Source organism: Engraulis encrasicolus, chromosome 2 (genome assembly GCF_034702125.1).
Source record: "Engraulis encrasicolus isolate BLACKSEA-1 chromosome 2, IST_EnEncr_1.0, whole genome shotgun sequence".
Lineage (NCBI taxonomy): Eukaryota > Metazoa > Chordata > Actinopteri > Clupeiformes > Engraulidae > Engraulis > Engraulis encrasicolus.
The window spans coordinates 50,022,252-50,048,007 of record NC_085858.1 but is presented as its reverse complement, the minus strand read 5'-3'; the positions used below and the strand labels follow the sequence as shown (position 1 = coordinate 50,048,007).

Sequence of the window (25,756 nt, the reverse complement as noted above, 5' to 3'; positions counted from 1 at the left end):
CTCCCACTTGACCGACATGATCAAATGATCCAATGAGGTCACAAACATTTCAATTTTTACCACATTTACAGTATATCGTTTTTCTTTTCTGTCATTAAGAATCCGTTGTGCATGTGGTTCCTTTTTTTTTTTTTTTTTTTTTTTTTTTTTTTTTTTTTTCTCATTGCACAAAGTGTCCATGCACAGTTCAGTGTCCATGACGTCTTGTCCGGGAACGTATGTGGAATGTATCAAGAGTGTTTTCACGAATCTTCTCTTTTCATGTTGTGCGATGTAAGGGCGTGGTGGCAGCGCATGGCGTGCACCACCAGCCTGACGCATGTGTGCAACGTATGAGTATGGAGGCAGCGCATGGAGTACACCACCAGCTCGGTTGGAAAAGACTTGACCCAACAGACTGGATCAAAGTGGAGGATCTCAGTCCTCTGACAGAAGGAGGATCAGAAGTCGTCTCACCCCTTCTCAGCTGCCGTTGGCAGCGCAGATCTTCCTGATTTTGGCTACTTGCCAGGGAAGCAGGAGCGCCGCCAGCAGGAGCGCCGGCAGCAGGAACACCAGCAGGAGCGGCAGCAGGAACGCCGGCCGCAGGAACGCCAGCAGGAGCGCCGGCAGCAGGAACACCAGCAGGAACGCCGACAGGAGCGCCGGCAGCAGGAACGCCAGCAGGAGCGCCAGCAACAGGAACGCCAGCAGGACGCCATCCTTGAAGCCCCTCCTGTTGCCGCTTCTTTTCGAACCGACTTGGGCTAGGTAGTTCCCGTAGTTCCCTTCGCTTTGCACAGACCTGGTCAATCTCGATTTGGAAGGACCGCAGTCGGCGCCAGGAATGGGTCTCTTGGCCAAGACCACCAGAGTCTCCTTCAGGTGATGCTCGACCAGGTGTGGTGGAATTGAGCGATGACTTCCTAACCTCTTGGTTTTTGTCCGTGACACCTGCTGGGACTTCATTTAGTCCCTGCATGCTACAGGGTGTCTGTCTTTTTTGTGAGGTGGAAGTGTCAGACTCACAATTTTCTTTCTGACCCTCTCCAGTCAGTTGTGTTGCGAGCTTTTGGAATCTTCTTCCGCAGTGCCAGAAACTTGCTCTTCTTATTTGGACGGCCAGAACATCCAAGGACGTCGCGGCGGAGTAGCAGATGATGCCATTCTCGACTTCAAGGGCTAAGAAAGTTGAGGTTGTTGCCCATTTATCTGCCGGCCTGCATGGTTTTACTTCCCACTTTGGAAGGGCAGGGTCTTGGATGCTTGCATTTGAGGGCGGTTTGGCCTCCCACTTTGAGTAGGCCAGGGCCTGACTGTAGTCACCCAGCCAGGCTTCTTCTTTTTGGTTCATCGAGATGAAAGTCCCGTACAGTGGTCTTGCCTCCCACTTTGCATGAGCTGAGGCTTGACTGTTGCCACCCAGCCAGACGTCTATCACTTGGCCATCTTGGACGATCGTCCCAGGTGCCTCCAACTTTGAGAGAGCCAGGGCCTGGTCATTCTCGCCCAGCCAGGCGTCTGCTAGGCACAGGTAGGCAATGGTCCCAGGTGCTTTGAACATTAAGGGAGGCTGGACCTGACTGTTGCCACCCAGCCAGGTTTCCACTGCTCTGCTTCTCTGGGCATTCAGCTCACTTCGTGTTGGTGAGCCGGAGCATCGGGGATGCACAGGGTTTTCAAATTTGATTCCTGGCCATTTCCAGGGTTGAGTTTCTTCCTTGCCTAGCACTGACAACACCTTTCTACTCTGTCTCCCAGAATCTTCAGCGACAGAGGGCCTTTTTGGTCCTTCCTCTGACTGACCACAATAGTCACCAGACTCTGTCTCACTAGCTGACTTCGTTGGGGTATACTTGACAGCTGGCTCAGTTGGTGCAGGCTCTTTGGCTGGAGGAACTTCTTTTCCAATGTCAGACCCCTCTGCTATTTCGGCCTGGTTCATTGGCCTTGGCAGAAGGGGAAATGCAGGGCCTGATTTGGCTTCCTGCATGTGGACATCGCTGGTGGCCGAGTGCTCACTTGCTTGCGGCCATGCAGTGGTGTCTACTGGAATGGGAAGAATTGAGGAGGCAGAATTTGCGAGGAGGAGGTGAGAGCTGGACTTTGCTTGCTGTGGGTGGACATCCCTGGTTGTTAAGTTTTCATCTTCTGTCTGCTTTGCAATGCTATCTTTTACTAAGCTAGTGATTGTGTGTTCAATTAATTGCAGACTTGCCTTGATGTCCTCAACTTCACCGTTTGCTGAGTGTTCACCCGTTTGTAGCGCTGCAGCTGTGCCCACTGCCTGTGGTGCTCTTGTCGCCTTCGGGATGCCAGGTTCAATGGGATGGTGCAGAGTTGGGTTACTTGCCCCAAGCCAACCAGAGTGGGGGCCACCAACCTCTTTGACTAGGCTGTTCTGGGTTTTAGAGGGTGTGGGCTCGTCAGAGGGTGGAGCGTCTTCGCTGCTGGAAGCATTGGAGGTCGGCTGCACACCAGCGCCACCCGACGCCTTCTTGGGGGTGCTGCAATTTGACCATTTCCATTTTTTCTCCCAGTCACGAAGCCTGTTCCCCAGTTTATACAGCAGTCGTTTTGACGATGTAGATTTACCAGGGATGAGGTGCTCCCATTCCAACACCTTTTCCTCAAGCATGTGGATCTTCTTCAGCACGCTGACTCTCATGGCTTCAAATTTTGTTACTGGCAATCCTTGCACTTTTACCCTCTCTGTCTCTACACATTCTTTCTCTGCACTATCAGCATAAAGCTGGATCTCATCACTGGCATACTTTGACCATAATGTCTCTCTAGCGAGCTGAAGTGACTCAACGCATGAAGCGAGGCACTTGGTTATTTTTTCCCTTGCCTGTGCTGCTTCTCCATTCTCGTCTTCACTTTCTCCTAGAGCTTCAATATAGTCCCAGCCAGCATCATGCAATCTGCTGAATTCTATGCAGAGTTCTCCAATGTCTTTAATAAATACCTCCTTCTCTGGGATATCTACAGCTACTGACAGTCTGTTAGCTTTTTTGCAGAACACTGTCTGTGCTGTTGAAAACTTTTCTTTCAAGACTGCAATTTCAGTCGACTCCATTTTGTTGCCTGAAGAAGTGGATATTTCTGGAGGGTTTTCCTCTTCCTCCTCTTCTTGGCTTGTTAATCCAACGGGATGGAACCACGGTTTATAACTGTTCGGTTCACTTTCAAATCCCACCGAAAGGGCAGTCAAGAGAGCTCATAAGACGTTATAACTCAGTTGGGTTGTTTTATTTTCTTTTCCATTACTCCAACTTTGCAGGTTATAAACCTGAAGGAAAGAGCAAAATGCCACCATGAAAACACCAATAGTGAAAATACAGCAATATTTAAGTCTTTGTTTACAAATATTGATTCATACTATATACACATCTTTGAAATGACAACTAAACAGCACATTCATTAACTACAAATAGATTCGGTATTAAGTACTAGAAACAGGATTTGCCTTTGTACTAAGTAACAACACATTTCCTATACAAAACACCAACAGTAGAGAAAGGCAGGAAATGTAAACATCAAGGGCATTTTCCAGATGACCATCATTTTACAGTACCCATTAAATTGCAAGGACCAACACAATTAGCATTAATAGATGAAAGGGTTAAACTTGCAATAGCCACAAAATAGTAAACCCATTTACCAATGCATTAACAATTACCTTATTTACTGAACACATTTATTTACCAAGCCAATAAAGCCACAAAGTAATTTCAGTACAAAACTAGTTATTTACAATACATAAACTAAGGGTGCAATGCATGGAGTAAAGTAATAGAGCCAAACTATACAGACATCTAATTACCTCCACAAACAGGAAGGGAGTCAATCGACTACATTACCCACAATTCATATGCTGCACACGCGGTACACGCTACAGCGTTTCAAAGCGAGGAAGCGCTAGAATCAAACATTGCTGATAGCGTTACGGAGATTTCTCAACTCTTAACTTCAAACACTGGACTACAAATGTTATTATTAATGCGCCCAGCGCAGTGTTTAACCAAGCATAGGCCTACAAATACATATAGTTGCAGCATACCAACAACTTAAACAGCAGAGTCAAAGTTATGAGGAAACAGGAACATCTTACCGTTGGCATATCGCCCTCTTGACATGACAGCATGCGCCAGCAACAATGCGCGCTCCTACTTATAGTTTGTGTTCCGTACCTAATTGGACAATACCGGACTACTTGGATTTCACATGCAAACACCACTGGCTACCCACAAATTAGCAGCTACCCACTGCACCAATCAGGTAAAGTGAACCTCCCACTAATTCACCCCCTGTTAAATAGTTTGATTGTTCAATTGAACCAGTAGCGAGAGACCTCCCATTTGCTCGGCCAGAGTGAGCAAAACAGTATGTATGGTGTATTGCATATTGATTATTCATAATTTCCTAAGCATAAATGCCCTTATCACTCCATTGTACACTTAGGACTGCGATATACATATCTGAACATTAATCAGCATACATTTGTCATTTGACAGCTGTCACTGACACTTGATATGTACATGTATTATTGACTTGATTGATATGAATATATTTCAGTTGGACTCCTAGGGTTAAATCATTGAGGGGGTCCTAAGGAAGTAGTAGTAGTTTGTGTGTGTGCGCGCATGTGTAAGTGGGATTAAAATTATTGTTTGCCATCTTTACCTGAAGAGCAGACTGAGTGTCTGAACCTGCTAATGCTAGCATGCTAACATTGGGACAGTTATGTGTGGCCCAGTTCAAGGGTTTATCTCTTCTCCCCTAAATTGTCTAACCACAATTTTCTTTTTGGATGTTATAGATATGACCCACTGCAAATTTTTAAAACTCTTAATGAATATTGGTTCAATAGCTAAATGTCCAGAAATGAGCTCTCAATTGTAGAGTGATCTCATTCTGACCATGGTTTTTATGATTTTCCTGTTTTTGAATCTAAATAAGACATATACAACATTGTTTTTATGGTAAGTTTTGCACATATTTTCAAAGTTCAGTTTGTATACATCACACAAAAATAGGTGGATTGGCCCATAACACCATTATGTCCAGGCAGTACAGCATTTTACTACTATTGGCTGGTTTTGGGCAGCCATCTTGGATTTACCCCATAAAAATGACCTTAATGACATTGAAATTTGGGGCACCCCTTCTGAAATGATGGAGAACACCCTAAGGAAGGTCTTCACCGATTTTGGTGCTTCTATCCAGCGCGTAACGATTAGGCCCTTTTTGGACGCTAAGAGACCCAGCTAAGACAAATAAATATCAGTTCATTGCTTTGCAAATATTCATGAAAAAAAAAAAAATCAAATTTGGCAGTTTCAATGAACAGCATAGTTGCAATACCTACTCTGGACACCATCCTATACGGTGCACCTCAAAACTGCCACACAAAAAAATATGTGGTCGTCGGAGTATGAGAACACAGATATTGCACATACCTCTACACCCATGACTGTTTGCACATTCTTCCCATTGAGATTCTTCTGATACCTCCTCTTTACCGTTAGGCCACACCCATTACCGTCTGCATATTCTTCCTCTTGAGATGTTATTAGGCTACTTTATCTGTATTGCCACACCTCATTTCTCATTTCTTTTACATAAGAAATGAAAATGGCTTAACACATATGTGTACAACAAGTTTTATCTCTAATGGTTACAATTGTGTTCAGTGGTGAGGAAGTGGTATATTCTGCATGTGTGGACCCCCTGCCCCTGCCATCTAGAAGTGTCAGAGCAGAGGAGTCTAGCATAATACAGACGATATTCAATATGGCCACAAACACAAGGGAAATGTCAAGTGGCAGGTCTTTAGCCAAAGCTAATTTACAACACTTGTTCCCAAAACTTAGAAGTACAACACATGTTTCCAAAACTTAGAACTATTAACGAGTAATTGTTTCAAACTTTATGAATCAGTCTGTTTCTTAGATCTTAAGTCCTACTTCCCATGTCAAAGATGGACCTCATCACCTCATTGATTGGGCTCTCAGGTGAATTCTGAAAATACTTCATTAATTAGCACTATAGACCTTCATAAACATGGTCACACTCCTTGCACAACATTGTAGTATTTCACACATGTGAATAAAAACGTCAATATCACAGAAAAAAAGCAACTTTGTTGTATCCATGTCTGTCTTAGCTAAGTCGAAGCATTTCGTTCACTCCTGATAGTAGTTAGCTGTCATATTTCTGATTAGAACATCTATATACCTGTATAACCTACATATCGGTATCGATTTCTTTAAGCAGGGATTCGATTATTTTCGATACTTATGAATTCCCCACGATACGATACGATTTGATTTGATTCGATTTTTTCCAATTACTTTATTGTGTTATGGAGCTAGGGCATTGCACAGGGGCCAGCGATTCGATTCTTTTCGATACTTAAGAATGCCCCACGATACGATGCGATTCCATTAAATCGCCGGCTGATACTTTGATGCATCAATACATTTCGATTTCATTTACACCCCTATAAAATACAACTTTAAAAATAACCTGATTTGCATCCATTTTAAAGGCGAGGACTATGGTGATGATTGAGTTCTGGATAGGGTGGAGTGGTGCTTAGCAGAAACAGGAATTGTGAGACTTTTTTCCAAACAACAGTCAGTAATCTTCTAAACTGACATTGAAGTCCCATTTGCAAACAATATATCTGCATTATTGATGCCTTTTAGGGGTGCTTAAAAAATATACATATTCAGGGTTCCGGTTTGGCAAATGGCGGAGTAGGTCGCAAATCGGAACAGCTCTGTCTGAATTCAACATTTATTGGACATTTTAGGAACTGAGTGACTTTAAGGCGCAAATAATTACCAGTAGGATCAACCGCCACTTATATTATTTAAAAAAAACAGTAACCGATGCCAGTTGCAATGATGTGGAAAACAGAACCGCAAAGCAAGAAAACTGAAGGTAACACCGAGCTAGCAGCAACCATGGCTAGCAATACCGATGGAGACGGCACCACTCCCGTGTCCCTAACCGACATACAGACATTGTTTGCGGGCATGGAAGACTGGATTATTACCAATTTGACTTCGCAAATATCGACCAACCACGCAGGTATCGCCAAACATGATGAAACAATCCAAAGCATCGAGACCTTGATGAACGACTTCCAGGATAGAATAACTGCCCTTGAAGCGTCTGTCGGTTATCTTTCCAAAGAGAATGAGCAGCTAAAGCTAATAGTGGGGTCGTAATAGGCTCAGTCATTTCAAATTGATGTTAAAGTTTGGTTTTCACTTCCAAGTTGAAGTTTAGGGTCTATAGAACAATTTGAGTTCGAGTGTCAAACACACAGATAACAAAATGGCCTGCGGGGGGCGCTCTAAAATGTATAAACTGCTATAACTTTTGATTAGTTAAACCAAATTTAACATATGGGGTATGTATGGATTCAGCATGAAGAGGAGAAACCGGTGGGCTAAATAGTTGGTTACCAGATTAAAGACACACTATGTAATAAACACACTTTTAGCCAATGGACAGCTAAATCTGGGCTTTTTTAAGATAAAGGGTGGAAATGCCCTCTAAGTTGCGATGAAACATAATTTATTGTTACAATTTATTGTAAATAAAGCCTGGGTTATCACTTAACTTGATTTGTTCAGAATATCCCTGAAGCACACAGATACTTAGGATACATATACACAAATATAGCTTCATAAAGCCTATGTGATATTTAGGACCCAACTTGCAACTTTGAGTTTATGAATTTAAGATCATGAGTACCAGCTTTTTTTCAATCAAGCCATCATTTTATTCACAACTTAAACACTTTATATCTGGAAGAAAGTAAATCAACAACAATAATAATAATAATAATAATAGTAATAATGATGATGATGATGATAAATACTATGGGGAACATCATTTTTTCTTGCGATTGTAGTGGAGCGCTGCTCCTTTAAGGGAAAGTCTGACGCTGCGGCACACGTCACCACGCCGCTCGTAGAGGCTTATGGGAAGTCTCTTCATAAATACTGCCAGTGGCTAGTATTCGGTAAGCCTGCAAAGTCCCCCTTTGCGCGTTTCATCGCCACCGGCGAATGCTGTGGTTGCTTCTCCCCTCGTCGTCGAGAGGAGTGCGGTGTCCAGTTCAGATCTAGGAGATGTGGACCATTTCTTGTCCTCGTGAGTATGTGGACCATCTCTTGTCGCTGTTTATGTGCTAGCCAGCGGCTAGTGGCTAACTTCGCGTCTGCTGTTCTATAGGTTGTGATTCCAACTTGGCGTCTCTTACTTGGCTAGAGTGATCTCTTGCTTCTCCACTGGCAAGGACTTCGGTGGACAATACCAACGGTTAAGGGCAGATTATAGTTCAGCAACGGCGCCTGTTGCTTACGGTCGCTAACCACTGTTGATGTTATAGATCTGCGCACAAGGTGTCATGTCGTTAGCTACATTTGGCTACATAGCTACAAGGCTACAGTTCAGTAGTCAGACGGCAGGCATTGTGCTGCGAGTGCTAAACTGATGTAGTTTGTAGTTTGTTGATGTAGTGTTTGTTTGCTACTTACTAATTCAGTCATTGTAGCTTCATTTATTTACACAGACTAGAAAGAAAGTGTTCGTATTCCACAGAATATTGACAGTTTGGCTCTCGTAAACTACCTGAGAACTGTGCCGCCACGAGAAGAAGGAAGTATCGAGACGACCAATCACAGCGCCTTTTCTCTGCGACCTTCGCAACCGTCTGTCGCTTAGTCAGGCTCTGCAACCGTCAGCGCCAATAAGTATAAATTGGCCTTTACCTTGCGCTTTTCCCGTCTCCTGCACGCCGGTATGTATTATAGTGGGTTAGCTTGTGCCTTTACCCAGCTCTGACTGTTTGTTTTCTTACCATGGTTGCTAACGACGGCCATTATTATGGTTTCAGCGTGTGGTCGCTACCGGCGCCTCGGCCGTGTACCTCTGTATTGGCACTCCGACTGTGAGAATTGCGCATCGGTGCACCCTCATCTCCGGGTAAGGTAACCTCTCGGCAGCAGAATCGTGTGATAGTGGGTGTCCTGCTAGCTTGGCTAACGCTCTCCTCCTCCCTCGCAGGTTGTATCCGTGTGGCCGTGGTCAGACACACCACGCGTTTAGGTGCACGAGCGGCGACTTTTAGCCCCGGTTGTGTGGTGCCTCTGGACGCCGGGAACCCGTATCTCGGCTGCTGCTCCGGCCTCGGGAAATTGGACATTCGTGTGTGTGTGTGCGTTGGCGCGCTTTAGTTCAGTGTGTGTGTGTGGGTGTGTGTGTGTGTGTGTGTGGGCGCTCGGCTCGGTGTGAGCTGGTGTGTGAGCCATTCCACAGTGTGTGTGCGTGTGCGTACGTTGGTGCGTGTGAGTGTGTGTGTAGGTAGTGACGAGTGAGTGTGGGGATACCTAGGGGACTGCACTGAGCTGAGCCTCTGGGGTTGGTTTACCTCATGTTTTGATTTTCGTTTTCTTTCGTTTGCTGTGCCTAATTTTCTTTTTTTTCATTATTTCATTCAATTATCTAATTTCTTATTTAACTGCATGTGTTTACTGGATTTTGATTTATTTTGCATGGTTTGCTGTGATTTCTTGTTGTTTCTGTTTGTTGTGAACTATTTCTTTACTTTTTCTTTTGTTAATCCTGAGGTGTGCCATTCGCCCTATTGTGTTAGCCGTGCCAGCCCCTAGTGGCAAAGTCTGACAACCTGAGTGTGGGTTCTAAGGCCTTAGGCCTACCAGGTGTGTTGTTTATTGTGAATTAGTGAACATACTTTGGGGCAGGTGTTTACAGATCCGCGGGTGTGGTGGCAGCACACCCACCCCTGCACTTTACTGTTAACGTGAACATACTTTGGGGCAAGTGTTTATCGATCTGCGGGTGATTGCGACAGCACACCCACCCCACTGCACTTTGTGAATTGTGAGTACCTTTTTATATTTTATTACAAAGAGTGAGAAAAAGAGATTTTTATAACGCAAAGAATAATAAAGATTTGAATTATTAATTGTCACCACTGTCTCTGCCTCCATTGTGCACGAACCTGTGTTTGCCTGGTAATCTATTGTGCGGGTACATTGTGTGTTGGTCCGGGGTATCTGTAACTACCCCTAATTCATTTCCTCCGGGGGCTCCACCCCCGGGGGTGGCGTAGTCGAACTACCTCCTGTAACGGTCTCGCCCACTACACATTCAAAAAGTAAACAGAAGACCATAGGGCTAACATGTATTCCAATACTCCACTCTACAATAACTATGACAGAGAACAGATGCAAAAACAGTCAGTGGTCAGTCTTAGAAATTGTATGTGCACTTGCACAGACGTGTGCACTTTAACTCTGCCTTCATGCACTTGCACCGAGATCTGGCAGGTCTATTTGTACAAGTACTAGTACAGCTGCACTTCACCTCTAGTTGGAAAACATCTTTGGCAACTGCATTGCTTTGGTAGTGTAGTCCAAATCTGGGAACTGTTCATTTGTTACCAGATTGGCAGGCATTTCTGGCAAATGCACATAATAACGGTTTTCATTCCTGTCAACTACGCTGGTAACAAATGGACAGTTCCCAGAGCAGATGATTGTGTCTACCATGTATGAAATAGTCCTATAGTATTATTTAGTATGCTTGCCAAAGGCCTCTGCTTGCCCCCAGCAAGCATGCTAATTGTTCTCCAACAGTTTATTTAGTATGCTTGCGGGACAGCATATTAATTGTTCATCAACAGTTTATTATTATTCTACATTTTTCCATTCACCTCGGCATATGGGAATCGCCATTCATTAGTACGGCGGCTTTGAATCGTTGCAGCGTTCGAGATAGAGACACGGTTCGAGTGCCAAAACGAACGGCTCGAAAAGGTCTCAGGGTGGAGTATTTTTCGCTGGCCTACCCCCTTTCATTCGTTCACCAGACTTGTTTTTCCTCAGTTTTCTCTCTGTTCTCCCCCTCATTGAAATGAATGGTAGAATGGTCAAGATGATAATGTCACAAACTGTGGCAGTTAGAGTGAGAGGTGACCTGTCCTGGGGTTTTTGTATCAACTAGGTAAAGGCATTGACAGAGAGGTATTGGCTCTGAATACAAACTGTGTGAAGATCATAAGCCAACTCCTAAAAATGTTTCAAAGAGAGCAGTTTTAAAGTCCCTATGATGTGACCCCATTCACTTACAAAAAAAATGTGTGAACAGCTCAGCGCATAGGCCTGAATATGTCCATTTTTTGATCTCAGCTTTGACATGAAGAGCAGGTTTGTGCCATTTGTGTGTCAATATCATCTGAGAACTTGCAAAATCTTTGGAGATATGACAGCGTAAAAATAAGGCTGCACATATTACTCAGCTATTGACTGCCAAACTGTCACCTTTAGAATCTTCAGTCATACACACACACACACATACAGCCTTGTAGAACTTTAGACCTCTGCTGTCAGTAAGTGGCAGTGGCCTACTGGGTAGGGTGTTGGTCTGTCAGAGGGTTGCAGGTTCGAATCCCACCCTTACCTCTCCCTACCCACCCATTGCTGAAAGGCACCTGAAGCATCTCCATACACGCGCGCACACACACACACACACACACGCACACGCACACACACACATCTCTCTCTCTCTCACACAGAGACACACACACACACACACACACACACACACACACACACACACACACACACACACCTCTATCTCTTTCCCTCATGTTTCTGTGTGTGTATACAACAGCTGTGTGTGTGTGTGTGCATAATCCGCAAGCATACCAATAGCATGGTCTCTCCGGAAATGCAGTCTTATTATTATTATTATTATTGTTGTTATTATTGATTTATTTTCTTCCAAATATAACGTTTTTTTGTGATTTTATGTGTGAATAGAATATGGCTTCATCGAAAAAAGTTGATACTCATGATCCTGAATTCATAAACTCAAGTTGCAAGTTGGGTCCTAAATATCACATAGGCTTTATGCAGCCATATTTGCGTATCTGTATCCTAGGTATCTTTGTGCTTCAGGGATATCCTGAACAAATCAAGTTGAATGATATACCAGGCTTAATTTACAATAACTTGTAACAATAAATGATGTTTCATTGCAACTTGGAGGGCATTTCCACCCTTTATCTTAAAAAAACCCTGAATTTTGCTGTCCATGGGCTAAAAGTGTGTTTATGACATAGTGTGTCTTTAATCTGGTAACCAAATACTTAGCTCACCAGCTCCTCCTCTTAATGCTGAATCCATGCATACCTCATATGTTAAATTTGGTTGAACTAATAAAAAGTTATAGCAGTTTATATATTTTAGAGCGCCCCCCGCAGGCCATTTTGTTATCTGTGTGTTTGACACTCGAACCCAAATTGTTCTATAGACCCTAAACTTCAACGTGGGAGTGAAAACACAAATTTGAAATGACTGAGAAAAAATGCACATGCCTACGACCCCACTATAAAGCTGGATGACTTGGAGAATAGGTCCAGAGTCAGACGATGCAACATACATATCACAAGTATACCAGAGGGAGAGGAAGGGGGGAAACCCACCACTTTCATCGAATCCTGTCTGTTTCGTTTGTGTTGTGGGTTATTCAATAAACACACCGGTACTTGAAGAGAACGGTCTTTATATAGTAAACTGGTTGCACTTCATATTACAGGCGTACACAACTGTGTTACTACTACATTGTACTGCTCTGAACACTGTATGTTCTAACACTAGGCTTTTATACAATGCACGGGCGCCACCTATCTAGCACATAGGGAATTACACCATTCAGGATGACCAATCACTGGTTCATATCATTACATCTCCCTTCTTTAGATAAAAGTATTATACTTTTAAAATGGTAGCTCATGTACATTTAAACCTTATGAACTTACTTTAACTTAACTTTTAATCTATTGAAATTTACTTACTTTAATCTGAAAATCCATCCAACTGTATAAAACTTTATTTCAAAATGTTACCTCATCCTGACCGAACTACAATACTAAATCTGTTCAATCAGTCTCTCTGGTGGTCGTGTAACCCTTGACGATCTCTTGAGGGGTTGTCCTGGACTCGGAGCAGGATCTCGACTCGGCTCCGGAACTGTTGCCTCAGATGATGGATTCTCTGGATGCTGATGTTGCTCGGCTGCTTCATCAGGCGGTTGATCTGCTTTTGCTGGCCCCAGGATGTCACGGCGATTCCTTCTCAGCACAGCGCCATCTTCTGTCTGAATATTGTATGATCTTGGTTGATCTTCTTTCAGGACAGTTGCTTTCTGTGACCATGTGTTGGCTTTGTCTTTGAGTCTCACCTTGTCGCCAGTATGCAGCTCAGGTAAGTCATGTGTTCCTCTGTCGTAGTAGAACTTTTGTTTTGTTTTCTGCTGTTCTTTGTATCGCTTTACCTTTCCTCCCTCCTTCGTTTTCAGCAGCTTTTCCTGAATCGGCAGGTTTGATCTCAGTCTGCGTCCCATGAGGAGTCTTGCAGGTGACATACCACACTCCAGTGGCGTTGTGCGGTATACAAGCAGGCTTTGGTAGTAGTCTGTTCCACTGTATTTGGCTTTGTACAACAGTCTTTTCACAGTCTGAACTGACTTTTCAACTAGGCCATTCGGCTGTGGGTAATGCGGACTCGATGTTGTGTGCACAAAGTTCCAGTCCTCTGCAAAGCGTCTGAAGCTCTCACTGGAAAATTGCGGGCCGTTATCAGAGAAGACCTCGCTTGGCGCTCCATGTCTCGCAAAGACGGCTTTCATGGCTGTTATTACTGCCTCTGCTGTTGTAGAATTCAGCCTACTAACCTCTGGATACAAAGAATAGTAATCTGTCACGACAATGTAATCTTTTCCAGCACATTCAAACAGGTCAGCACCTACTTTTTGGTATGGTCTGTCGGGCACTGTGTGCGGTTTGAGTGGTTCAGCTGGATTGCGTGGTCGATATTTCAGACATATTTTACAACCAGACACTTCATTTGTGATGTGTTGAGTAGCTCTTTGAGTGCCATGGACTTGAAAACGAGTCTTTTCAGAATGTGTGGCACAGTGCCAAAGACTTGATATCAAGTATTTTGCGTTTTTTTTATGGGGGTGGGACCTAACACGTTGATCTGGTATGTTCGTTGTTCACATGGACAAAGAACTCAATTTTTTATTGCTCTTGAAAAAACACTCAAATGTTGAGGAAAGCCTGGCAACCCCCCGGTCTGAATTTGAAAATGGCTGGCACTGAATGAGTTAAGCTGTGGCCAGTACATCACCTCACGAGCTCTTTTACGACACGTTTCAATTCCAAGATGCCCTGCATGAATTCTCTTGAGCATGTCATGCCGTAGACTCTTTGGAATGACAATCCTACTGCCCTTGTAGATGAGGTCATTGACTATAGACAACTCTGCTCTGCAATCCCAGTATTCTGTGATGTCGGGTGAACAATTTTGTTTTGTGTTGGGCCATCCATCTTTAATGATTTGGCTTAATCTTTTCAATGTTTCATTTCATCTTTGTTTGTCTCTGTCTTTATCAGTTCCATCTTGGTATCAGAAACAGGTAAGGCACTCGTGATCATGTCCACATAAGCATTCACATCATCATTCACGTTGCTGCTCACCGGTTCCTTTGGGTCAACTGCTCTTGACAAGGTGTCGGCTGTGTACATCAGCTTGCCTGGTGTATACGTCACTGTCAATGAGTAGCGTTGAAGGCGAATCATCATTCTCTGGATTCTCAGTGGACAGTCATTGAGCGTTTTTTTAAACAGTGCAATTAATGGCTTATGATCAGTTTCGACACTTACTTCCTGTCCTGATATGAACTGGTGAAATCTCTCGCATGCGTAAGTTATGCTCAAAAGCTCCTTCTCAATTTGTGCATAACGCGTCTCCGCGTCTGTCATAGAGCGCAATGCATATGCAATGGGTTGCCATTCATCATACAGCTGCAGGAGAACAGCTCCTAGTCCACTTTGTGATGCATCGGACGAGGTCTTGATGGGCATTGCTGGATCATAGAATCTCAGTACCGGTTCAAGTGTAAGCTGTGTCTTCAGGTCTTTCCATGCTTTTTCATGTTCATGACTCCACTCCCACTCTGTTTTCTTTTCAGTTAGTTGTCTCAATGGTGCCATGCGTTCAGATAGATTAGGTATAAACTTTCCCATGTAGTTTACCATTCCATTGAATCTCTGCACATCTTTTTTGCATTGTGGCCTTGGCATGTTTTCTATTGCTGTCACTTTTCGGGGATCAGGTCTAACTCCCTCACTGCTCAGTATATCTCCAACAAATGTCAGTTCTTTCACGCCCAGCTGGCATTTCTCTTTGTTCAATTTCAGGTTTGCTAATTCTTGTCGCCTCTAGGACACTTTTCAGCCTCTGATCGTGCTCAGCTTTTGTACTTCCCCACACGATTATGTCATCCATGGAGGTGTCTACACCTTCCAAGTGCTCATAGATCACATGAATTGTCTCATGATACACTTCAGGCACTGAGGCTATGCCAATTGGTAATCTCAAAAATCGGTATCTGCCAAAAGGACTGTTAAACGTGCACAATTTTGAGCTTGCACTGTCCAATTTCAGTTGCCAAAATCCAGAAGATGCATCTAACTTGCTAAAGTATTGTGCATTGGCGAACTGTGACATTAATAATAATAATAATTTGAAATGTTCACGCTTTATAGCTCTGTTCAAATTTCTCGGGTCCAAACACACTCTTGGCTTGCCATTCTTTTTGTTCACTATGACTAGAGAACTCACCCAGTCAGTTGGTTCGTCTATCCTCTCGATCACTTCCAGCCTTTCCATCCTGTCCAATTCATCTTTCATGGGCTTTTGAAGAGCAAATGGCACTTTTCGGCATGGATTTATGACTGGTGGCACTGTCTTGTCAACTTGGATCGTGTGCTCTCCAGGAAGACAGCCTAGACCCTGAAACAGATCCTTGTAATCTTCCATCAGTTCATGTGCTCTACGATACTCTACTCTACACTCTACTCATATTTTGTATTTGCATTTTCCACTGCTAGCACTCTTTACTAGATTCAGTCTCTCACAGGCAGCTAATCCTAATATGGTCTGCACATTTCCAGCCGCTACTATGAACGCCAGTGTATGCTCTTTCTCTTTGTGTGTCACTTTGACCATGCATTTTCCTTTAACAGGTATTGCTGCGCCGGAATATCCACTCACTTTCACTTTTGTTGCATGTAATTTTGGTCTGGGTCTGATTTTGTTAAACACAGTCTCTGAAATCACATTTGCTTGTGCTCCTGTGTCTAATTTCATCACAATGTTTGTGTCATTCACTTTTAGGTTCAGCATCCAATCTTTCTTGTCTGTATTTTCTTCTGTTACTACATCCACATAGAATTCCTCAGAGTCACTCTCATTCACTGTGTGCACTTTGCTTTGTTGTGCCTGACTCTTGCACTGCCTTGCATAATGGTTCTTTCTGTTGCAATTATTACACACTTTACCATACGCGGGGCATTTCTTGGGAGGATGCTGCGTGCCACATCGACTACATGCTTTTCCTTGCACGTCTCTGTGCGCCGGTTTCGTTTCACGATTGACGTCGGGAGCGCCGCTTTTCTTCCTGACTGCTCCTCGTTCTTCTCTCCTCACTGCGTCAACGTTGCAACTCTCGCTGACCAGTGCTTTTGCTTGCGTTCTGACTGTTTCCGCTGCTCTACACAGAGTTAGTGCTTTATCTAGATCCAAATTTTCCTCTCTCAGTAGCCTTTCTCGCAGAACGTTATCTGGAATTCCGCAAACAAGCCTGTCTTTTATCAACGAGTCTGTCAGCCCTCCAAATTCACACGTCTTGCTTCTGTTCCTCAAACGTGACGTTTCTTTTTGGAATACAGTAATCCTCAAACTTCTGTAGTATTTTGTCCAGTTTCATTTTGTCATCATCATTATCAAACTTAAAGGTGTTATTAACCTCAAGTGCATCTTCGCCCACTACATGTAAAAATACGGATGCCTTCACTTTTGGAGGTTTATCGTCGGCACCAATAGCTGATACATACAATTGAAATTGTTGCTTACACTTCCTCCAATTCTCAGCCACATTACCTGTCAGCAGCAGATTAGGTGGTGGTTGTAGCGCTTGCATCTTTGCTTTATACTCTTTTTCTCCCGCGGAAAACAGGCTAACAATCCTTGGTTGACTTAGCTTGCTATGTTCTCTGTCCGGACTAGCATCAGTATATGTCTTTCTCTTCTTCAATTTGCCGTTAATTTTGAAGTTTCTCCCCAAGTCCATCTTCTGACACCATGTTTCGTTTGTGTTGTGGGTTCTTCAATAAACACACCGGTACTTGAAGAGAATGGTCTTTATATAGTAAACTGGTTGCACTTCATATTACAGGCGTACACAACTGTGTTACTACTACATTGTGCTGCTCTGAACACTTTATGTTCTAACACTAGGCTTTTATACAATGCACGGGCGCCACCTATCTAGCACATAGGGAATTACACCATTCAGGATGACCAATCACTGGTTCATATCATTACACTGTCTACAAGAAATGTTTGGAGAAGGCGCCTTTTCGCGGCCCGTGGTTGTCGATAGGGTGCACAGACTAAATATCAAGAAAAAGAAACGAGGGGACACACACCCGCGTCCTTTCATAGCATGCCTGCATCATTTTCAGACGAAGCAACGCGTTATGGAGCTTGCCAGAGACAAGGGATCGCTAGAGTACAATGGATCAGAAGTTCATATCTTCGCGGACTACAGCGCAGAGGTTGCCAAGAAGAGAGCCGCATTCGCCCCGATAAAAACCCGGCTGAGAAGTGATGGACTACGCTTCAATCTGCTTTTCCCAGCTATAGGCCTTGAGCCATGGCCCCAAATTTTGGCCATCGGTGCCATCTGGGGGGGGGGAATGCTAACATTTTTTTTTGGTAAGGTATATCCCCCCACTACTAGAAAAAGCCTGATAGCAGTCACGGGGTGGTAGCGAAACCCCTTTTTTCGGCTCTTGAAGTGACTACCCCCCTCTATTAAATTCCATTTTTGAATTCGGATGCATGTCTAGTTCAGGCTCATTTCGTGGGGTATTGCCAATATTCTATACCATGGTGCCTGGTATTACTGGAAAGGGGACCTTTCAGGCTTTCATTTAAGGTCATTGGTGAATCTGTCTGACATACACAGAGGTCACAGCACTTCATTAAATCAGACATAGCTAACATTTTCCAACAACTCTTGGCTAAACTGTCTGCTTTCGTTTATCTCTGTGGCGTGAAAGAACACCAAGGACACAAAATTGGACAACCTCAATACTCTTTGGAGTCTGCTGATTCAGAAAATGTATAATATGCCCATACAATTGTTTTGTATGCGTTTGTGAGAGCGTTAAATTTGAATTGTGCAACCAGCAAAAGTCTTCAAAATAATAGCCAATACATGCAGGTCATCTGTTGGAAGTATTGGGCCTTCATTTAAGATCATTACTAAATCTGTCTGACATACTCAGAGGTCACAGCACTTCATTAAACCAGAAATAATAATAACAAATGTCGCCTAAACTGTAGGCTTTCTTTAGTCCCTACGTACTGTAAACCACGGGAAAACATCAAGGACACAAACCCCAACCATTTCAATACTCAAGGCACTCTGCTAATTAAGACAATGTATGATATACCCATACAATGTATTGTGAGAGCCTTACAAAAGGCCATAATGACCATTAATATGACATATTTTAAGTCCAATTCTGTCCTATCTCTTTATAGACGTAAGGAAATGTAAGGAGACATAAGACGTAAGGAGATAAAAGAGATGAGCGGGGGCATGGGGAGGCACTGTATGTTCAGTAGATGTAGAGTTTGGGGGGGGGGCAAGGGGGAGAAGTAGGGGTGAGTTGAGTGGGGGCAATTGAGGGGGAGCACTGTTGGTTGGGGGGCAAGGCCAGGGTAGTGGAGGTAAGTGAGTGGAGGGCACTGTTGAGTGGGGGGAGGTGACTGGGGGGGGGGCACTTTGGAGTGGGGGGGTAGTGGGGGTAGGTGAGGGGGGGGGCACTGTGGAGTGTGGGGCAAGGGGGGTAGTGGGGGTAGGTGAGGGGGGGGGGGCTTAAAGGAAAGTGAGGGGGGTTGGGGAGATAAGACACTGTAGGGTGAGTAGAGGAGTGGGGGTGAGATACTGTAGAGCAGGTGTGGGTAAGGGTGGATAAATGTTAATGATAAAATATTTGGAATAGTTTCAGAAACGTCTACCATATTGAATGTTGGAAGGAATTTGAGATGCCCTAGTTTCAGCAGTGTTGTGTATATGTTGAATTGAGCAATTTTTGACCACTTTCTTTAGGATATGTCAAGGTGGCAAAATCGAAATTCACCTTCTATTGTTCAGCCATGCTCATATTGGACTGTGTGACAACTAGCCTAGAAATCTAGACGCCCCTAGGGGTTTGGCGTGGCCAGGCTATGTGACAACATCAGCATCTTCAAAATGACCCGTAAACAGTGGCTGAAAACAAACCAGACCTGCTCCTATTAATTAATAGTATGAACATTGTTTTACTCTGGATATATTTGGTGTTTGTGGTAAAATGTCATGTCTACTGTAATGCAGTATTGTTTTTTTATTATGGGTACTTGCCGTAGGACTACGGATGACATTTGGCAACTATGCAAATACCAACACATTTATATTGATGTTTTTTTAACTGATGTATTGATTAGTGTGTATTATCCTAATCAAATGAAAGAAAGAAAGAAAGAATGAATGAATACATTTGTCCATTAGGCAATAGGAAATAATTGTGCTAAAAAAAGGAACCGTACTCATCAATGACACACACACACACACACACACACACACACACACACACACACACACACACACACACACACACACACACACACACACACACACACACACACACACACACACACACACACACACACACCTTTTCTCTATGGCAAAAATTTAGCCTTTAAGCTTTTGGTCATTATCTGTGAAATGTCTGGCAGGAAAATAGGTCTATTATTAAGCAGTGCTGCATGTGCAATTTGATCATTTACTGACAACAGTACCATTTCAAAGCGGATTTATACATTATTATGCACATACATTCATACTGTATGTATATACACTATACATACATATATTCATTCATTTTTCTTTTTATCCAACATTTGTATGCATGTCTGTAAGGAGATATTACAGAATTGGTCAGAAAATAGGTCATTAGGGCCTTGAGGATCATTACGGCCTTTTAAAGGCTCTTGCAAATATTATATGGGTACATTATACATTTTCTGAATCAACAGCATGCCTAGATTTTTAAAATCATTTGGTTTTGTGACCCTGATGTTTTCCCATGGTATAGGGACAACATAAATCATACAGTTGAGGTGGAATTTGTGAGAAATTACTGGTTTAAAGGATAACGCCAGCCAATTTCAACATGCATGTAATGCTCACACTACCCTAGACTTGTAAGTACCAGAGACCTGGTCATTGTAATGGGGGCAGGTGTTACCTTTTGGGAAAATATTTGGAGTAGGCCCATGTTAAGATTTTTTTAAATGTAAACAAAATCTGCCCCCATTAGAATAGCAGCATGCAGCATCTCCGGGTACTGACAAGTCAAGGGTAATGTGAGCAATGCAACAGCATATTGAAATTGGCAGGAGTGATCATTTAAGTATTGGGAGGGGGGGCTTTTCAAGCCTTTATTTTTTGTTTATATGAGACAGGACAGTGACGGAGGTGACAGGAAGCGAGTTGGGAGGGAGAGATGGGGGAGGGTCGGCAAAGGGCACGGTTCAGAATCGAACCCGGGTCAGCCGCGTAGTAGACCAGTGTCCTACCATTAGGCCACGATAGGGCCGAGAAATTATTGGTTTAATGACCTCTGTGAATGTCAGCACAGGAAAAAAGGCCTGATATTTCCAGCTAATGACCTGCTATATTGGCTACTATTTTGAAGACTATTGGTGGTTACACAAGTCAAATTTTAGGCCCTCACAAACATATACAAAATAATTGTATGGGCATATTATCATTTTCTGAGTCCACCGAGTATTGAGGTTGTGTAATTTTGTGTCCTTGGCGTTCTTTCATGCCACAGAGATAAACGAAATCAAACAGCTTAGCCAACATTTGTGAGATAATGTGACCTATGTCTGGTTTAATGAAGTGCTGTGACCTCTGTGTGTGTCAGAAACATTCAGCAATGGACTTAAATGAAAGAATGAAAGGTCCCCTTTCCAGTAACACCAAGCGCCATTGTATAGAATATTGACAATATCCCAAGCTGTCCTGGACCTTCTTTCGTGCAACTGCACTACAAAATGCTCTAGCCATCATTGTGTTTGTCTGGTAAATGGCCTCAGGTGCACAGACATGTGTAAACTGAGAGTGTGCGGAAACCAGGCAACCATAGACAGTTCAGATGAAGGGGATGACATGGAAGATGAAGAGTACTGACGAAGAAATAATATAAATCTACATGAAACTATTCTTTCATTAAACATATTCCCTTTGCAACATGTTTCTCTATTGGCTTGTAACCCCTTGTATAGGGTCTCAGTCTATTTGTTTATGAAATAGCCTGTATAAAATGTTGTATATGAACATTTATCTAAATTCTGTTAATGAGATACCATATCTGAGTGGTTTAAGTAAAGTGTTACCCAATGCCCTATCATTCCAGGGCCTACCGTTTAGATTGTATTTCTTCACATACACTACAACAGTGTTTCTCAAACTTTTCGTGCCATTCCCCCCTTCAGAGGAAGGGTGTCTGTCTGCGCCCCCCTCGAGCAAAATGGTTACGAAAATACAAATAAATAGGCCGTCGTGAAGTTTATTAGAGCCTGATATACACGTACAGTATGGCCTATGTTCTCTAAATATTAGTGACTTAATGGCAAAGCAGAAAAGTATTAAAAAAGGAAAACCTTCTGACTTCACGCACCCCCCCCTCCAATACCTCCGCGCCCCCCTAGGGGGGCTTCCGCCCCACTTTGAGAAACACTGCACTACAATAATTGAATACTTTAACAACTTGTGAATGTTATGTACATTCACATATTAACTACAGTATAAACAAAGTTTGTTTAAGTAAAGTGATACCGGCATTGTATTAGTCCATTCTATTGGGTCCTATTTTGAAGACATTTTTGCTGGTTGGACAAGTGACATTTAAGGCTCTCACAAACATATACTAAATGATAGCATGGGCATATTATACATTTTCTGAATCGGTAGAGTGCCCTGAGTATTGAGATTGTTAACTTTGGTGTCCTTGGTGTTCTTTCATGCCACAGATGTAAACGAAAGTGCACAGTTTTGGCACAATTTGTGTGAAAATGGGAGCTATTTCTGGTTTAATGACGTGCTGTGGCTTCTGTGTATGTCAGACAGATTCATTAATGGGCTGAAATGAAAGCCTGAAAGGTCCCCTTTCCAGTGATAACAAGCACGATGGTATAGGATATTGGCAATACCCCCAACATAAGCCATAACTACATATACAGCCGATATTAAAAAACAGTATTTATTATAGGGGGGTAGTAACTTCAAGAGCTGAAAAAAGTGATTTCGCTACCACCCCATGACTGCTATCAAGCTTTTTCTACTAGTGGGGGGATATACCTTGCCAAAAAACATTGCTAGCATTGCCCCCCCCAGATGGCACCGGTCGACCCCTGCGGCTCATAGCCTAATAAACTCCGAGTGAATGTCAACGGTGCTGCGCACGACTTCAGTTCACCTGAAGAGGCCGCCGCCTTCCTGGATGGCCCACGATCACCACCACAGCCCATGGAACCATCACAGGACGAATTACCAGGACAGTTTCCATTTCCCATTTTCCAAATCTGATAGCTGGATGGATTGGTGAGTGCTCTGGTGTGTTTTCCTATCGCGGCATGAGACTGCCTGCTTGTAGCCCAGTGTTTCCCAACCACTGTGCCGCGGCACACTAGTGTCGAGAGATCGTCAGGTGCGCTGTGGGAATTTCTTGTTTTTTTGTTTTTTTAAATTTTTTTTAAATGAATTCATTATTATCAGCAAATAATGTCCATGTCATTATCTAGTAGTGTCTGCTGTTAATTACATTTAATTTGTGGTTCAATAAGGGGATCAAAACAATCAATAACCTGTACAAAGACAATATATTTACATCCTTTGCTCAGCTAGCCGAGACTTATGATTTACCCAAAACACATTTCTTTCGTTACCTCCAGATCAGAAGTTTTGTGAAGAAGACATTTATATAATTTCCTGAGAAACCACCTCAGACTCAGTATGACTCCATATTTTGGCTGAATTCAAACTCCAAAGGATTAATAGCAAGAATGTATGGGTATATTAACAACATCAATCCCCATTCAACAGAACATTTTAAAAGGACTTGGGCAAGTTTTGCATAGGGTTCATTTAACTCAGGCCAGACTGGCAAGAATTTACGTTGAACCATTTTGTCCCAGATGTAGAGGTCAACCAGCAGATTTGATACATAAGTTTTGGCTATGTCCAAAACTTTCTTCTTTTTGGCAAGATATTTTCAAAGCATTTAGTGAGATGTTTGGTACACAGTTTAACCCCAACCCTATTAGTGCTGTTTTTGGACTCATACCAGAGGAATGCAGAGACCTTTTACCAAACAAAGCCTATGTCATCATAGCTTTCTCTACACTTCTTGCGAGACGTTTGATTCTTTTGAAATGGAAGCAACAGGCTCCACCCTCCTTTGTGCATTGGATAAAGGAGGTGTTGTAGCCTACTTTATGAAGTTGGAGCGCATTAAGTACACAATCAAGGGATCTACACAAGCTTTTGTTAAAACCTGGAGGCCTTTTTGGGACTACTACGACTCACTACAAGAACCTCTTGATGTAGAGTAATAATGCACCTATCCTCTCTATTTCATGATTGAGATTCAAGATAACAGCAGCCCCCCCTCCCCCCACACACGCACACACACACATACACAAACCCAACACCAGCCCACCCCACCCCCCATTCCCTTTTTCTTCCTGTTTTGTTTTGTTTTTTGGTTTTAATGATAATGATGACTATTATTCTTCTTCTTATTGTTAGTAATAGTGGCAGTGATATTATTATTATTGTTATTACCGGTACTATCATTACTATTATGATCATTATTTAATCTTACATGATTCACATTGTGGAATGTATCGTGGAATCTGTAGTCCTATTTTGGGAGGGATGGGGGAGGGATTGGGAGATTTTGTTTATTTGTATTACCATGTTGGAAAACGATGCAAAATGTGAGGACATTTATGTGACTTTTATACAATTCTTTTGAAAAAAAATCAATAAACACAATTTAAAAAAAAACAAAAAAAAACACATATATATATATATATATATATATATATATATATATATATATATATATATATATATATATATATATATATATATATATATATATATATATATATATACACATATTCATCCCAACTTCTGTAATGATGACCACCAAATCATGATCACACACACTCAAATCACTAGGTCAAAAATGTTTTATTAATTGTATAAAAAAAAACACATTTTCAAAGGCATCTCCTTGAGTTCTGGGTTTCCCCTGTTGTGTAGAAAGCTGGTATTGATATTAACATAGTTTCAAAAATAACAGTGTTGTCTTTCAGTATTCACAGTATTCTCTTACATTGAAAACAAAATGAATGAAACAATTAATATGAAACAAAGCAGGAAACAGGTTGTGCACATGCTTGTCTGGCTTCATCACTCACTAAGCGTCTTGAGTTTTTAACTGACAGATTGGATGTGTTGAAGGAGCTTGTCACAGTGGACAGGGTAGCGTTGCTTGTCCCTCACCGCCTCCACTTCTTTCTGTAGTAGAGCTGGGCTGACCAAACTTCCTGCTTTTAACACCTCTGAGGGAAAAGCCAGAAGAACAGAATAGGGGTTACTGATGTGGCAAAGAGATGCATTACCTGAAGCAGACACCAGATGGCAGTGCAGCACCAATACTGAAATCTCACAGAGTGAGAAGAGGGGAAGCCGGATGGGACACTCTATTAAGACAGAGATGATTTTTACCAAGTCAAATCTAACTTTAAGATAACAGTCATAAACACACCTGGAAAGGTAGGCAGATAAAGTTGGAGAGCTGTGTGTGTGTGTGTGTGTGTGTGTGTGTGTGTGTGTGTGTGTGTGTGTGTGTGTGTGTGTGTGTGTGTAGGGCTGGACTGGCATACAGGGCCTTTCCCTTGTGGACTGACAATCCTTTCTTAGAGACAAGCCCCCAGGGCCGGATTAAGATGGCCTGGGGCCCCTAGGCTACAAGTTGATGTGGGGCCCCCCCGGAAAGCATATTTTGCAACAGATTCACATGGACAGTGTCATAATTACATGCTAGGAATTAGGGACAACACGTCTACTATCTGTAGTCAACATGACAGATGAGTTTTTCAATATTGCATCTTGTCATAATTCTGCAATTTTTCACTTTTGACCAATCGTGGGCCCCCTGGAAGGTGGGGGCCCCTAGGCTGCAGCCATATCTAGCCTGTGCATTAATCTGGCCCTGCAAGCCCCCATTGTAAATTGGAACGTGCAAACACAGACTGGCCCACTTTTTTCCCCTCCTTTTCTTGAGCCAGTGCAGTCCTGTGTGCATGTGTGTGTGCAGCAGACACATGCTAGTGTGCTGTTTGAGAGGGAACCAGTAATTGTACGTTATGTTGTCCGTAGTCTACATCTTGAAGAGTTTTGAAAATGAAAGAGATAGAGAAAGTGATGTTCATGCTTAAAATTAATCTACGAGTTTAAATTG

The 25,756-nt window shown here is 42.8% G+C and overlaps 2 protein-coding genes across 2 annotated transcripts in view; both read right to left on the bottom strand.

Annotated features, from left to right (window-relative positions):
* Positions 1 to 462: 462 nt before the first annotated feature.
* On the bottom strand, positions 463 to 4,343 carry LOC134464998 (uncharacterized). Its single transcript, XM_063218380.1, has 3 exons — positions 4,094 to 4,343; positions 1,085 to 3,271; positions 463 to 870 (listed from the first exon to the last, which is right to left on the bottom strand). The coding sequence occupies exons 2-3, from the start codon at positions 3,056 to 3,058 to the stop codon at positions 463 to 465; spliced, it is 2,382 nt and encodes a 793-aa protein (XP_063074450.1). The 5' UTR covers positions 3,059 to 3,271; positions 4,094 to 4,343.
* Positions 4,344 to 12,974: 8,631 nt separating this feature from the next.
* The window catches only part of LOC134464991 (dynein axonemal assembly factor 5-like), an 87,067-nt gene continuing 74,285 nt past the window's right edge, over positions 12,975 to 25,756 (bottom strand). The window contains exon 11 of the mRNA XM_063218367.1: positions 12,975 to 13,136. Coding sequence (XP_063074437.1) covers positions 12,975 to 13,136 — 162 coding nt within the window. The remainder of the gene's footprint in view (positions 13,137 to 25,756) is intronic.

What these genes read in the sequence shown, in the direction of transcription:
- LOC134464998 (XM_063218380.1), bottom strand. Translation starts at nt 3,058, where the DNA reads ATGGAGTCGACTGAAATTGCAGTCTTGAAAGAAAAGTTTTCAACAGCA. An exon ending in TGGCCGTCCAAATAAGAAGA is followed by an intron (nt 871 to 1,084) that starts GCAAGTTTCTGG and finishes CACCTGGTCGAG; the next exon opens with CATCACCTGAAGGAGACTCT.